Source organism: Bufo bufo, chromosome 3 (assembly GCF_905171765.1).
Source record: "Bufo bufo chromosome 3, aBufBuf1.1, whole genome shotgun sequence".
Classification (NCBI taxonomy): Eukaryota; Metazoa; Chordata; class Amphibia; order Anura; family Bufonidae; genus Bufo; species Bufo bufo.
The window spans coordinates 666497138-666512153 of NC_053391.1; the positions used below are offsets into that span (position 1 = coordinate 666497138).

At 51.9% G+C, this 15016-nt stretch overlaps 1 protein-coding gene across 6 annotated transcripts in view; it reads left to right on the forward strand.

The window, feature by feature from the left end:
• The window catches only part of CEP295 (centrosomal protein 295), an 89955-nt gene that overhangs the window by 54319 nt on the left and 20620 nt on the right, over positions 1-15016 (forward strand). For 3 of the 6 annotated variants that reach the window (XM_040426338.1, XM_040426341.1, XM_040426344.1), the window contains exons 20-22: positions 4359-4562; positions 7456-7610; positions 7703-7826. The exons of 1 other annotated variant lie outside the window; for it this stretch is intronic. In XM_040426338.1, the coding sequence (XP_040282272.1) occupies positions 4359-4562; positions 7456-7610; positions 7703-7826 (483 nt within the window). The remainder of the gene's footprint in view (positions 1-4358; positions 4563-7455; positions 7611-7702; positions 7827-15016) is intronic. 2 more of the 6 variants (XM_040426339.1, XM_040426342.1) reach the window with 2 other exon arrangements.

A 15016-nucleotide genomic window follows, 5' to 3' on the forward strand; every position in this document is an offset into this window, starting at 1 on the left:
TGCCCATCGACTATAATGGGGATGGGGGCAGAGCTACGGCGCAGCACGGTGAGAGGCCGCCAGACTAAAAGTACCACATGTCCGACTTTTTCGTCTGGCGGCCTCACGCCGTGCACTGCCATGCTGCGCCGTAGCTCCACTCCCGCTATAGTCAATGGGGAGTGGCAGTCCGGCGAAATAGCGGCAGGACGGATCTGACAGGGTGAACAGCCTGTCGGATCCGTCCTGCCGCAAGTGTGAAAGGAGCCTAACAGTCCTTACAGGAAAATTCTGGCACCGGCAAGGGAACTAAAATACCAGCCTTGCTGGTGAACTACTTGCCGGGTGGCAACCCAAGCCACAGAACAGCCATGTGATAGTATTGTTCCGCATCCAATTCCCATTATTGGGGGATTGGATGCGGCCCCTTAATTACAATGGGGCCCCAAGAGATGCAGACAGCACACTGTGTGCTGTCTGCATCTTTTTCCGCTCCATTGAAACTAAGGGGTCCGCATCCAATGCCCCAATAATGGGAATTGGATGCGGAACAAAACTATCATGGTTTGATGGGGCTTAATCACTTTATTTAATCAGGTTACCTTTAATTTTAAAGAAGATGGCCCAGGAGAGATGGGAGCACGACACTGACTGGAGTCCTTTCCTGCAGTCAGTGACGTGTTCCCGCCTCTCTGTAGCCCTCTCCACGCCCCCCCTTCCTTCCCAAATGTGACATTTATATCATTGGTGGCAGCGGTGATGTCCCTCCCCTCTCCAGCAGCAGGTAAGTGTTTTTTGGAGCTTGAAGCTCCCTTACGTGCTGCCGCCGCTGCAGGGGAGGAGGGACCTGTGAGCGCACGGAGGGAGAAAGCGCTGGTGCCTGCATGTGGAGGGAGCCGTCTCTCACTGCGCCCCTGGGAAGGAGGAAGTGCGCCGGTAAGCTCCTCCTCCTGCACGTACCAGAGTGTGCAGGAGAGGAGGAGCGCTACATGTGCAGTGCTCCAGACAAAAAAAAATGACCAGGAGCCATTGGCTCCTAAACTAAAAAATTTAGGAGCCAAATTACATTTATTAGTCGCCAAATTTAAAATGTATATAATTTTAAAAAAAAAGGACTTTGAGAAGATGAGACGCAGGTGACAGTAGTTAGCCAGCACTACATATAGGAAAAAACAGCACCACATACCTCTCACATCCAGGGACATCTTCTGGGGGACAAGGTGACTAAAAATGGCTGATAGATAGTGATCTATCAGGGTGAATAGGAGCTCACACTCTCCCTGCTGCCCTGTGCTCTGTGCACACAGCAGCAGGGAGCTGAACATGGCAGCCAGGGCTTCAGTAGCGTCCTGGCTGCCATGGTAACGATCTGAGCCCCAGCAGTGTAATCTGCCACTGCCACCACTGGAGGGGATGGGACCCTGTGGCCACCATATAACAATGAAGGGGGGGGGGGGGGGTGGGCGACTACTTGTGGCCAGTGATAATGGGGGGGGGGGGGGGGGGAGCACTGCGCCACCAATGAATGTAATTAAAAAGAGGACCTTTCGTGGGTCCAAAGAATATGAACTTAATAGCAGGCTGCATAGAGCGGCGCCCAGGGATCTAAGTGCACTTACTATTATTCCTGGGCGCCGCTCCGTTCGTCCTCTGTGGCCCCCAGTATTTTCAGCATTCAGAGGAAGGAGGAGGAGACGCCAGTGTCTCTCCGTCTCCATGACAGCAGCGCTGTCCAATCAGAGCGCAGAGCTCAGAGCCAGGGAGAAAAAAAACTCCCTGGCTCTGAGCTGTGATTGGACAGCGCTGCTGTCATGGAGACGGAGAGACACTGGCGTCTCCTCCTCCTTCCTCTGAATGCTGAAAATACTGGGGGCCACAGCGGAGGAACGGAGCGGCGCCCAGGAATAATAGTAAGTGCACTTAGATCCCTGGGCGCCGCTCTATGCAGCCTGCTATTAAGTTCATATTCTTTGGACCCCCCAAAGGTCCTCTTTAACTCCTTCATACAATTGTCTGCAGCGGTATAACAGACCCGGCACCCGGCCTCAATAACAGGGCATGCGATCTGTGGCACCTGAGGGGTTAATTGCCGTGTATCGCATGCCCTGCATGCCGGGTCTGTGATGCCGCTGCCTATACTTATGTTTTACATTCATTGGTGGCGCAGTGGCGACAGCTCCTCCCCTCCTCCTCCCCTGCTATCTCCCCATTGGTGGTAGTGGCGGCCGCGTCACAGTGGAGAGGGAGGGACTCCATCCTTCTCCACTGTGCCGTGTGCTAGTGACGAGAACTTAGGCTGCGCAGGATCGCGGCGGGACAGTGACACACAGTGTGCAGGAGAGGAGGAGCGCTCTGAAGGATGGCTGGGGTCCGGACAACTGGCGGCCGCGGTCCGCCAGTTGAGTACCCCTGTCCTATACCATCAAAGCTATTGTGGAGTTACTGGGACGTTTGTCAGCAAGGCCGTCCTCTGACCAGTCCGACTGGGGATCCTGGGGCTCATTCTTATCGCGGCTGTCCCGCTAAACAGGCCACACCATCCTCTCCCAAAAGGGTGTGTGCGTCTCCCGTTTCCTCTGCCTCTCCGCCACCTCCCAGAGAGTCTCACTCTGACGTGTCCTCTGTGGAAGAGGCATGTTCCGAGGAGAGGTTTTCAGATAAGGATTTTGTCTCTCCTGAGGGTCAGCCGTCAAAACTGTCCTCCATGGTGGACAATCTTATTACAGCGGTTACAGAAACTTTACAGGTTGAGGACCCCACACCCTCATTGGCCGGCTCGGGTTTTTCCTTTAGGCGGTCCTGACGCTCGCACAAGGCGCTTAGACGTCCGTTTCCAGAGGATTTGACTAAGAAGTGGTCGTCCTCCCCTATAGTTGACCCGCCAGTATCCCGCTTAGCAAAGCATACCACTTTGCCGATGGTGGATGGGGCTTCTTTTTCGGATATCAGGGATAAAAAAATGTAATCTTCCTTTGAGGCAGTGGGCACTGTGTTAGGAAATCTATCCGTTCAAGGCGTGTGGTAACGCGAGGAGCGCTCCCTCCCAATCAGCTGGGCGGAGAGACATGTTCCGGCGCTGTCGGCAGTTCACATCCCCGGCGTCGACAACTGGACCGCCGACTTCCTCAGCCGGGAGCGTCTCAATCCCGGTGAATCTGCTCTTCACCCGCAGGTGTTTATAGACATCTGCGAACGATGGGGTTCTCATGGTCTCCTGCTCCAACCACAAGGTCTAGAACTTCGTTGCGCGGTCCAGGGATCCCAGTGCCCTGGCGTGCGATGCCCTAGTGCAGTGATGGCGAACCTTTTAGAGACCTAGTGCCCAAACTGCAACCCAAAACCCACTTATTAATCGCAAAGTGCCAACACAGCAATTTAACCTGAATACTACTGTCCATCTTCCATGTACTTTATCATTTAGCTATAATAGCCGGCCTACATTTAATGCACCGCCTGTGCTGTTCATAGTGTGCCCTGCGCTGATGAATGGCAGGAAAAGTCTAAGACATTGGTACACCATAGACTTTTTACAGGGTGTGGGTGCCCACAGAGAGGGCTCTGAGTGCCGCCTCTGGCACCCGTGCCATAGGTTCGCCACCACTGCCCTAGTGTTTCAGTGATACGGATGAGAAAACTAGATATTTGTACTTGCCATAAAATCTGTTTCTCTTCTGTTCATTGGGGGGACACAGCTCTGCAGTGAATGTCCAGATCCCCTAATTATCTGTGCCTCCCTTCCCCCAAGCCTATAGATCTACATTTGTCTTTCTAAGGGTCCATTCACACGTCCGTAGTGTATTGCGGATATACAATACACCCTGCCAGCTCCCCATAGAACTAAATTGTGGACAAGAATAGAACATGTTCTATTTTTTTTCCGGAGCCGCGGACCGGAAGATCGGGAGGCGAGATGCGGACAGCACACTGTGTGCTGTCCGCATACATTCCTGCCCCATTGCAGGACGGGTGCGGACACATTCACGGACGTGAGAATGGACCCTTAAACTGTGAACTTAGCTGCTATTCAGTTCTGCGCTGATGCTTAGCAGACAGCAGGGTCAAGGAATGATTTAATATGGAACAATAAGTGTAATGTGTAAGTAAATGAAATAAACCGCAATAAACGTGGGCGCCTGCAGTATACCCGGCAGAGCTGCTTTATCCATAGGCTGCACCAGTGTTTCCGTTCCCAGCACCCGCACACAGTTATCCTTCCCATCCTCTTCATGAAAGCTTTCAGAGATCCCACAAGCTCCTCTCAGGCATTGACATCCATTGAAATAGGTCACCCTGCATCGGAGGCAGGGGAGCTGTGTACTGCAGACGACACGCAGATATTTAATATGGAAATATAATATTTTTTTTCTATATTTTCTAAGATTTCCTATCGGACTACTATTCTGCCATTGAGGAAACTAAAGCCAGCGTCTCCAATCCATCAGCCACTACATCCGAGATCCCTCCTCCATCAACATGGAGTCATTGCTTCAGTCCGGCGGAAAATCACAGCTACATCCAGCAGATCATAGAGAAATACACCAAAGAGCTCAGCGCTTCTCTAGAAAGAAACTTGAGTTTTCACTGTAAGTAACTTCTATATGAGACAGGAGGACACGGAGGTATTGTCCACTGGGAAATGTCAGTAGGTGGTTCTAGCAGAGCTTAGTATGGACAGAAATCGTGTTCAGGTGAACGTGGCCTGGCAGCCGTAGTACATCCCTGACTGAGCTTCACATCTGGTCATTGAGGTTCTCCAGTTTTTTATTCTGGAGAGGATGCCTTAGGCCCCTTTCACACGGGCGAGTATTCCGCGCGGATGCGATGCGGGAGGTGAACGCATTGCATCCGCACTGAATACCGACCCATTCATTTCTATGGGGCTGTTCACATGAGCGGTGATTTTCACGCATCACTTGTGCGTTGCGTGAAAATCGCAGCATGCTCTATATTCTGCGTTTTTCACGCAACACAGGCCCCATAGAAGTGATCGGGGTTGCATGAAATTCGCAAGCATCCGCAAGCAAGTGCGGATGCGGTGCGATTTTCACGCATGGTTGCTAGGTGACAGTCTATTCACTGTATTATTTTCCCTTATAACATGGTTATAAGGGAAAATAATAGCATTCTGAATACAGAATGCTTAGTAGGTGATCAATTGAGGGTTAAAAAATATAAAAAAAATTAACTCACCTTCTCCTCTTGATCGCGTAGTTCCCGGTCTCTTCTTTACTTCTCAAAAGATGAACTATCGGCTAGGACCTGTGGTGACGTCAGATCACATGGTCCATCACCACGGTAATGTACCATGTGATTGGAGCATGTGATCTGACGTCACCAAAGGTCCTTTAGCCGATAGTTCATCATTAAAGAAGTAAAGAAGAGACCGGGAACTACGCGAACAAGAGGAGAAGGTGAGTTAATTTTTATTTTTATTTTTTTAACCCTCAATTGATCACCTACTAAGCATTCTGTATTCAGAATGCTATTATTTTCCCTTATAACCATGTTATAAGGGAAAATAATAAAATCTACAGAACACCTAACCAAAGCCCGAACTTCTGTGAAGAAGTTCGGGTTTGGGTACCAAACATGCGTGATTTTTCTCACGCGAGTGCAAAACGCATTATACTGTTTTGCACTCGCGCGGAAAAATCGCGGGTGTTCCTGCAACGCACCCGCACATTTTCCCGCAACGCCCGTGTGAAAGGGGCCTTATAGTACGGCTGCCCTGCCGCACCTGATGTCTGGGAAAGATTTTAGCGGGATGCAAGTTAAAGGGAATTTTCACCATCTTGAAAATGGATGGCATAGCACTAGGATATGTCATCAATTTTATGATTATACTAGCAGAAGGACCCGACTTTGCACGTTTCATCTATTTCATTTAATGTTTGTGTGTGCCTTTTAAAAGACATACAGTATCCACATTAACAGTGACAGTACCCCGCCCCCTTAACAGTGACCTCCACAGCGGCCTGCCCCCTTAACAGTAACATCCACAGCACCCGCCCCCTTTAACAGTGACCTCCACAGCGGCCTCCCTTTTATTAGTGACCTCCACAGTACCCCATCTCGTTAAGTGATTTCCACAATAACCTGCCCCCTTAACGGTGATCTCTACAAAGCTCTGTTCCCTTTAAAATGTGACCTCCACAACACCCCGCCCCCTTAACTGATCTCTACAGGACCCCGCCCCTTAACACTGACCTCCATAGCGGACCGCCCCCTTAACTGAGACCTCCACCGCGCCTGCCCCTTTAACAGTGACCTCGACAGCATCCTGCCCCCTTAACAGTGACCTCCACAGCGGCCGCCCCTTTATTAGTGACCGCCACAGTACCCTATTTCCCTTACAGTGATTTCCACAACACCCCGTCCCCTTGACAGTGGCCTCTACAGCAGAGGTCCAGTTTTAGGCAGGACAATCCAACTTTCAGACTCCCTGTCCTCCGTCCGGCGCAGGACCTGGACTGACACAGGGATGTCCTTTTGAACAGCTCACTCTCAGACAGCAGCACAGTGCTGTCAGAGCGTGAGCTGCAGGAAGAAAGTCACCCTTCCCTTCCACCTCTGCAGCTGACAGAAGTTGATTTTTACCTTTTTTATTTTTTCAATCCCTGTCAGCTGCAAAGTGGGAGGGGGCGTGACCTAACCGGACCTGGGGGCAGAGTTTTTAAGTCCCTCTTTTGAGGGTGGCCTGAATAGCCACCCTACCTGCCCCCTGAACTGTCACCTCCACAGCACTCCACTCCCTGAAGGGTCCATTCACACATCCGTAGTGTATTGTGAATTGCGGACAAGAATAGGACATGTTCTATTTTTTTGCGGAGCCGCAACCTGGAAGTTCGGGGCCGCGCATCGGAAATGCGGAGTGCTCTCCGCATCCATTTCTGCCCCATTGAGAATGAATAGGTCCAACCCCGTCCCCGATATTGTGGAACGGATGCGGACCCATTTGCGGATGTGTGAATGGACCTGAACAGTGTCATCCATAGCAACCTGCCCATTTAAAGCTGACCTACAGCAGTGAAGAAAAATGGCTGGGTTGTTATGGAAACCTGGAGTAAAGCTGTGTGTATGTGGAGACTAAGGGCATGCGAGCTTCTATTGGCTGATAAGGGTCATGTGTATGGCAGTTGGGATATGAAGAGAAAGACTTGCAGGCTTGTATTGGCTAATGGAGGTAATTTTTTAGGAATATCTCAGGAACAGTACGTCCTAGAGAGCTGTCTATCCTTCATCCAGGGAGTCTCCAGTGATGTCCAGGATCTGGCCTGGCTCACATTAGTGGGGTCTCTTTTAGTGGTTGCGATTGGTGCCTGGTACATCAACTACATGAGGGCATCTACAAGGTGATACTAGTCAGAGCCAGGGTTTTGTGGGTTTTTACTTTGTGCATTGATATCTACACATGGATCCATTGTCACCGGCCATGTATGAAGACGATCATTAACCCTTTCCCCTCACTTTTTCCAGCTCCTGAAGTTGCTACCGATGTTACAGCTTCTGATAACCACCTCTCGTATACATTTCACTCTCTGGATCCAAACCCTGACTTCAATATCTCCACTTCATCCTGCGCCCGATCCGATGCCGCCAGGAGCCCACAGAACATGCAGGATCGGAGTCAGGTACCATTTCTGTTGGGTTATGGCCTGAACATATCAGCCATTTAATTTCCGTCTCATCCAAGTCAGTTCATTGCATTCTCTGCTTGTTCCAGAGCTCCAGTAACACCAGAGGAAGCCCTGCAGTAACACACAGCACGCCGGCTCTGAGCTCATCTGTCGGCTTATTCCACTCACTGAACATCAGGAGAAGTTCACCTAGGAGGCAGAACGAAGCAGGTGAGGATGTGGGGTGTGCTGCGCCTGAGGGGTTGGGATGTGGGGTGTGCTGCGCCTGAGGGGTTGGGATGTGGGGTGTGCTGCGGGTGAGGGGCCAGGATGTGGGGTGTGCTGCGGGTGAGGGGCCAGGATGCGGGCTGTGCTGCGCCTGAGGGGTTGGGATGTGGGGTGTGCTGCGCCTGAGGGGACGGGATGTGGGGTGTGCTGCGGGTGAGGGGCCAGGATGTGGGGTGTGCTGCGGGTGAGGGGCCAGGATGCGGGCTGTGCTGCGCCTGAGGGGTTGGGATGCGGGGTGTGCTGCGGGTGAGGGGCCAGGATGCGGGCTGTGCTGCGGGTGAGGGGCCGGGATGCGGGCTGTGCTGCGGGTGAGGGGCCGGGATGCGGGCTGTGCTGCGGGTGAGGGGCCGGGATGCGGGCTGTGCTGCGGGTGAGGGGCCAGGATGCGGGCTGTGCTGCGCCTGAGGGGTTGGGATGTGGGGTGTGCTGCGGGTGAGGGGCCAGGATGCGGGCTGTGCTGCGGGTGAGGGGCCGGGATGCGGGCTGTGCTGCGGGTGAGGGGCCGGGATGTGGGGTGTGCTGCGGGTGAGGGGCCGGGATGTGGGGTGTGCTGCGGGTGAGGGGCCGGGATGTGGGGTGTGCTGCGGGTGAGGGGCCGGGATGTGGGGTGTGCTGCGGGTGAGGGGCCGGGATGTGGGGTGTGCTGCGGGTGAGGGGCCGGGATGTGGGCTGTGCTGCGGGTGAGGGGCCGGGATGTGGGCTGTGCTGCGGGTGAGGGGCCGGGATGTGGGCTGTGCTGCGGGTGAGGGGACGGGATGTGGGCTGTGCTGCGGGTGAGGGGACGGGATGTGGGCTGTGCTGCGGGTGAGGGGACGGGATGTGGGGTGTGCTGCGGGTGAGGGGCCGGGATGTGGGCTGTGCTGCGGGTGAGGGGCCGGGATGTGGGCTGTGCTGCGGGTGAGGGGCCGGGATGCGGGGTGTGCTGCGGGTGACGTGTGTAAGGCAGGAGATGAGCAGTGATGAACATACAGCTGTCATGAGCATTTAATGCAATGAAGTTTTCTACACTTGACCTGAGCTCATCTTGTCCTTGTTTGCCCGTGTGTCCACCTATGAATGAGCGGTCGGTCATAATTAAGGCTCTTTTCACACTTTGTCTTTTGCGTCCTTCTATCATATACTCTGGGAAAGCTTCTGACGCATCCATTAAATGGACCCAAAGGCCCCCATTACACCTCCAGTGTTCTTTTGGCCTCCGTTCAGCTGTATCCAGCGGGGTTGCCAATTTTTACTGAAATGAATAGCGCAGTTCTATGCAGAGGTGTGCAGTAAAAACCTTACACCATGTGGCTTTTTTTGTTGTTGTTAATGGCTGAATATGGGGGATCACTGTGGTATCACTCGGTGACATCCTTCTTATGGGTTCATTTAAAGGGCATCTGTCAGCAGTTTTGTACCTATGACACTGGCTGACCTGTTACATGTGCACCTGGCAGCTGAAGGCATCCGTGTTGGTCCCATGTTCATATGTGCCCGCACTGCTGAGAAAAGGGGGCGTTGCCGTTACACCTGGAGGCTCTGCTCTCTCTGCAACTGCTGTGCCCCCTGCACTTTGATTGACAGGGTCAGGTGTGATCACATTTACATTGCCAGACCCTGTCAATCAAAGTGCAGGCGGCGCGGTTGACGGATGCTCTGAGACTTTTCCTGACACTTACGATAAACCGACACAAAAGGCGAAGTGTGAAAAGACCCTAAGTGTGCGTCTGTGTGTTGGAGGCTTGTATGATGTCCTTCTGAGCAGTGATGACCTGTATAATTCCCTGATCATTTAACATGTGAGGGTCATACACTTGATCTGAGCTCATACTAAGCGTTTCTGCTTGCTGTCAGTGAATGGAAAGGTGTAGAGGCTTAAAACCCAACTGACTCGGGTAAATGGGTTGCTACAAGTTCTCTCTAACGGACTGCACCAAGCTGTGCTCCTGTGTCGGATGGAAATGGTCAGAATGGGTTTTGTAGCCACTGGCGGTAAACAAGCTTTTTTCTATTCACTGTCAGCAAGCCTAAATCCTGACAGTATAGAACAATGGCAACTCTAAAGGTTATTAGCTGCAAAACTAATTGCTGTACAGTAATGAAAGAGCACCCGTCAGCAGGATTGACCCTATTAAACCGGGCATTCTGTCTTGTAGGGTTGATCCTTAAAATGATACCTGTCTTGTGAAAATTGGTCTTTCCCACAGGAGATGCAAAGGAGGACTTTGTGGCTTTATTTTTGGGAAAAAGAAGCCATGTTTTTTCTTATCCTAAAAAACCCCTTTAAACACCAATCGGGGCCATGTTGAAATTTGCTAATGGACCATAAATTCCTCTTAGGAAAATCCAAAATATGGTGAAGGGTTAGCCATTCCCCATCTACATATTGTCACTTGTCACGGCTCTCGGTAAAGACTAATGTGGACACAAATGTGACCAAATAAATGCCATTTGTCTTCCAAGTTTTTAGAGCCCAATTAATTTTTTGTTTCTCTCGGCCTGGAGCTCTGCTGCCTGCACATTCAGCGGAGTCCCAGAGGTTTTCTATATTATGTGCAAATGGGTTATCACAGTCTATAGCGGAGAGATGTCTGTAGCCAGTCTCAGATCTGCAGCTATGGTATGTGACCACGCTCCTAGCGTTTGTCTCCTGCTTGTACAATCTAGTCTGAACTTGTGGGTGTCACCTCTTCCCCACCCTGATATATGAGAGGTCACACATCATATGCCTCTTAACGTCACTGCTCCTAGCTCTCTCCTTCTGGTCTCCGGAGGGATCACGTTTAACGTGCTGGGTAGCAGATAATAGACTGTGTGTGATTACATTACTGCCTTAGGAATCGTAATAGACGGACATGGACGCTAGTGTAAAGAAGGGGAGAAGAATCATGGGAAGTGGATTTCCATTTATGTGGCAATCCCACCCAGCATTGGGGGACACAGCACCATGGGTATATGCCCAGCTACCACTAGGAGGCACTAGACATAAAAAAGGTTGGCTCCGTCCAGGTGGGCTATACCCTCTCCACAGCACTAGGTTATTCAGCCTTAGTCTAGTGTCCATAGGAGGCAGACATGACCTGCTCTTTTTCCGCAGGTCTTGCTGCTTTTTTATTCTTTTTTTCTCTTCTGCAGGTCTCTGCCTGCTGCAGGATGGGGCTCCATCGTGGATTTCCACTTTAGTTGCCCCCCCCCCCTGCCGGTGCGTACTCGGGTACCATCGCCGGTCACCCAGTCCCCCATTACTGCATCTGCAGTGGCGTGCCGGCATTCCCACGGTCCCCGTGTTGAGTCTGCCGATGGGGTGACCCTGCGGCGCCCGAAGACGTCTGACGGTGAGTATCTTCCCCCGTCCCTGTCCTGCCCTAAGGCTCTGGGGTCCCCAGGTTAGTTCCCTCCAGGCTCCTTACCTAGCCCTTCCAGCTACTTTAGTCCCCGGCTTTTGCCGGGACTAGGCCGCATTTTCTCCCGGCCTGTCCAAGGGCCCCGGGTGCTTCCTTTGCCTCATTTCCCCGGTCGTCGCTCCTCTCCCTCCTCACCTTATTTTTGTTGTCCGGAGGGCCCCCGGTCGGCCGCGATAAGCCCCGGCCGCCTCATAAATCGACGTCCTGGCTTCTGGGCCAGCTAGGCCGCGCTCTCCTGCCCCCTCCTTGGTCTCCCGAGCTTCCTCCTTGGCCCCTCCCAGCTTCTGGGGGTGGGGGGCTACCCTCTCTTCCTATCTTGGCCAGGCGCTGGCTTTTCTGTTGGGGGGCCGGAGCCTCTTCCCTCTGCCTGGAAGAAGATGCCTCCATCTTGTTATCTCTCCTGCAACCTCCCTGGTCCCCTCTGCAGCTGCTGCAGCGCCTCTTCGGGAGTCAGCACCTGGGGTCTGGTAAGGTCTTTCCTTCTCAGCCTCCCCCTCGGCTTCCCTGAGTCCCCTCCAGTGATTGTGTTTCTCTGGCAGTCGGACTGCTCTGAGGGGAACGGACCGTTCAGTATTATGTTAAATCTTCATAGGTAGAGTACCTGTACCATCTTCAGACGCTGTAGTCAGTACACCTGTACCATTGCTCCCTTTAGAGGTAGAGTACCTGTACCATCTCCAGATTTGCTGTAGCAGTTACTCCTCTCTGGTTCTTTTGAGCACCATGCATCCTATAGATTCCTTAGTACTAGGAAAGTGGCCATCTTCTTGCACTTCTCTGGTTTAATGCGTGCCATGCAGGCATCGCTCCCCTCTGACGTGGAGTTCCTGTGCCATCCCCAGACGCTGTACCCTTTACTCCTGTCGGGTTTAAGTCTGCACTTCACAGCCGTATTTCTCCCTTATTAGGTAGAGTACCTGTACGGCCTCCATATACTGTAGCATTTCCAATGATGTAGCTGTGTTCCATTCTCATTATAATGAGCCATGCAGCCACATTACTCCTATTATAGGCGGAGTATTTGCAGTATCTCCAGGAGCTATGCCTTATTGATACAATCGGCGTCCCATGCGGCGCCTACATTACTGGGCGTATTTCTCCCTTCCCTGGCTCTGATCTGTGATAGGCAATCATGTGGCCCCCCGTTCAAGTGGAGTGAAGTTCCCATCTCCTGATGCTGTATTCATCACTTTGTTCTGCTTCTAGCATACATGGCATACCTGGTATCCATATGTCTCCCCCTTCCTGGGCGGAGTAGAGTTGCTTTGTTAGTTTCAGTATATTGCTGGCCTGTTCAGATCTGACACCAGGGGCAGTTCCTCCTGGACCAGGCCCTCTAGTCTTCTCTTTGCCTCTGTACTAGGAAAGATTTTTACTTCATTGCCTGACGCACTACTTAACAAGACTTCCCAGTCCTGTTGTGCACCAGAAGTTTGCTCTCCCTCCGTGGGCAGGTTGTTGGCTGGCATGCTAGGATTGTTCTTTGTCTACCATGTAAAGTACTACGGCATGCTGCACCGCCGCGTTACCCCATTTCATGATGGAGTACTCTCTTTGTTGTTACTGCTAATCTGCTTCTTTTCACAGAGTTGCATGGCACTGTCCTGGCAGTGTACAGGGATCTCCACGGGATGTTCTTTCCTGCAAGGGTACACAGAATCCTTATGGGTGGTACATGACATGCGTCTTCGCTGGTCGTCCTCTCTGTTATGGCTGTGACAGAACCAGTGAGTGCCACACTCCTGCCGGCGGGTGGACTTCTCCGCGGCTTGTTCTGGTATCTGACGTAGTCCCGTACCTCTTCCATGGTCCGGGTGTTCTTGGTACTCCCTTATGTTTTCTGATTAGTTGTGCTACATGACACAGGGGCCGTTCCCTGGACCTGGCCATTGTCTGCCCCTGTCAGTTCTTTCCACCTTCCATGGGGGTTTCATTGTGCTCTGCTGGTAGCTGGTCACATCTGCATCCTTCTGGAATATGGATGTTTGGCAATCCTTTTACTGCTGTACTTGCCCCTTCTGGGACACTGTTATACAGTTGGCTGGTCACTACACTTGGGATGGTTGGTCACCCATGGCCGATGTTAATTCCTTTTTTTTCTGGCTATTGTTGTCCTTAAGTGGTCCGGTCCTTTGGACCCTTCTTGAGTCCCTGTCCGGGTAATCCTGGTTGGGGTCCCCGACCCCACTCCTTCCTAGACCATCTAGCTGGCAGCTCCCTCCTGGGGAAGCTACCCATGGCTTTCGACCACACAGGCTCTGTATGACAGCTGCTTCTTTGGGCCCGGTTTGCTCCTTTTTCTCTCTTGGGTCCTCAAAGGTTGTTATCTTCTTGAGATTCTAACCTCTCTCCCACCCCCCCTTCCCCAGATCAGGTACCTGGTACCTAGTTGTTTAGTGCTATGGTTTGCAGTTTACATCGTATGGTCACTTTTGGGACTGAGCTTTCCCTCGTTGGAGAACTGTTCTTCCTTAGGCTGTTTGGAGTCCTCTCCTTCTACTCCAATATCTTTCACACCAGTGGGTCTCCGCTTGTATTTCCAGGGCCTGCGACTGGTTCCTTTTTTTCCTGTGGCTTTATGTAGCTAGGGATTTCCCTGGTCTTACATTTCACAGTGATATTATGTCTTCCAGAGGCCTGTTCTTCGCCTCCTCTGTATGGGAAGCAGGTCTTTTCTCCTGACCATTACCTAAGACCCCCCTCCTCCGGGGGTTGGCTGTTTTTCTGGCAGGAAGAGTTTTCCACCTTCTCTTGGGTGTTTCTCTTTCCCCCCCCCTTCCTTGCTGTGAAAGGAGGCTCACTCCCTTCCCTTGTGAGTCTTTATGATTTTTCTCAAGCGTTTAGCCTCCAGTGCTTCTTTGTTTCCTCTCTACCCTGGCCCTTACATGTGGTTGGCCACGGACAGGCCGTTTTTTGGTCTGAGACAACTTAACTTAAAGTTTTAGACTTTGGTTGAAGACTGCTTCTGCCTTTTTTCCAGGCATTTTATCTCCTGCCAGGCACCCTCATAGTCTATTTTGTCTCGATGGGTCTGCCCTCTTAGGGCTTCTCCCCCTGGAGATTCCTTATATATGCAGAGCGCTAGGTCGTTACCAACAGATGTTGCTATGCTACTCTCCTGTTTCCTCAGGGGGAGCCCTGGTTCTTCTAGAGCCTTTCTCTGGCTCTCTAGTGCACTCTTGTCAACCTCTCGCGCGGGACATCTGGCCCTGTCCTTTATCCTCTAGCGCTGTATTGTTTCCCACCTTGGGTGGAGCTGGGTGTTCCCTTGTTCCTTCTTGCAGGCCTTGTTTCCCAGGCACCTTGTGATCTTCATGGTCTCCCTTTTCTTTGGAACCATTTCATGCTAGGGACTCTTCTGGTCCTGTTGGGTCACATGCTTCTTCTGCACCTCTGCATCCTTCTTTTTGCATGAGGTTTCAATCCCACCCTCGAGGACTGCTTTAGGACGTCCCATGGTGCTGTGTCCCCCAATGCATTCAAGAGAAAACTGTATTTTTGTACTCGCCGTAAAATTATTTTCTCGTAGGATGCATTGGGGGACACAGATCCCACCCTCTGTTTTTACTTACTCTCCCTGTCACCGGGCTGCTGTTTCCCGGTCCAGGACATGTTGGTTCTTCGCTTTTGTTTCTCTCTCCTACTGCTTTTGGTACAAACTGGATAGCCTAGAGCTGTGAAGAGGGTATAGTCGTCCACCTGGGCGGAGCCAACCTTTTTTTTTTATATCTAGTGCCTCCTAGTGGTAGC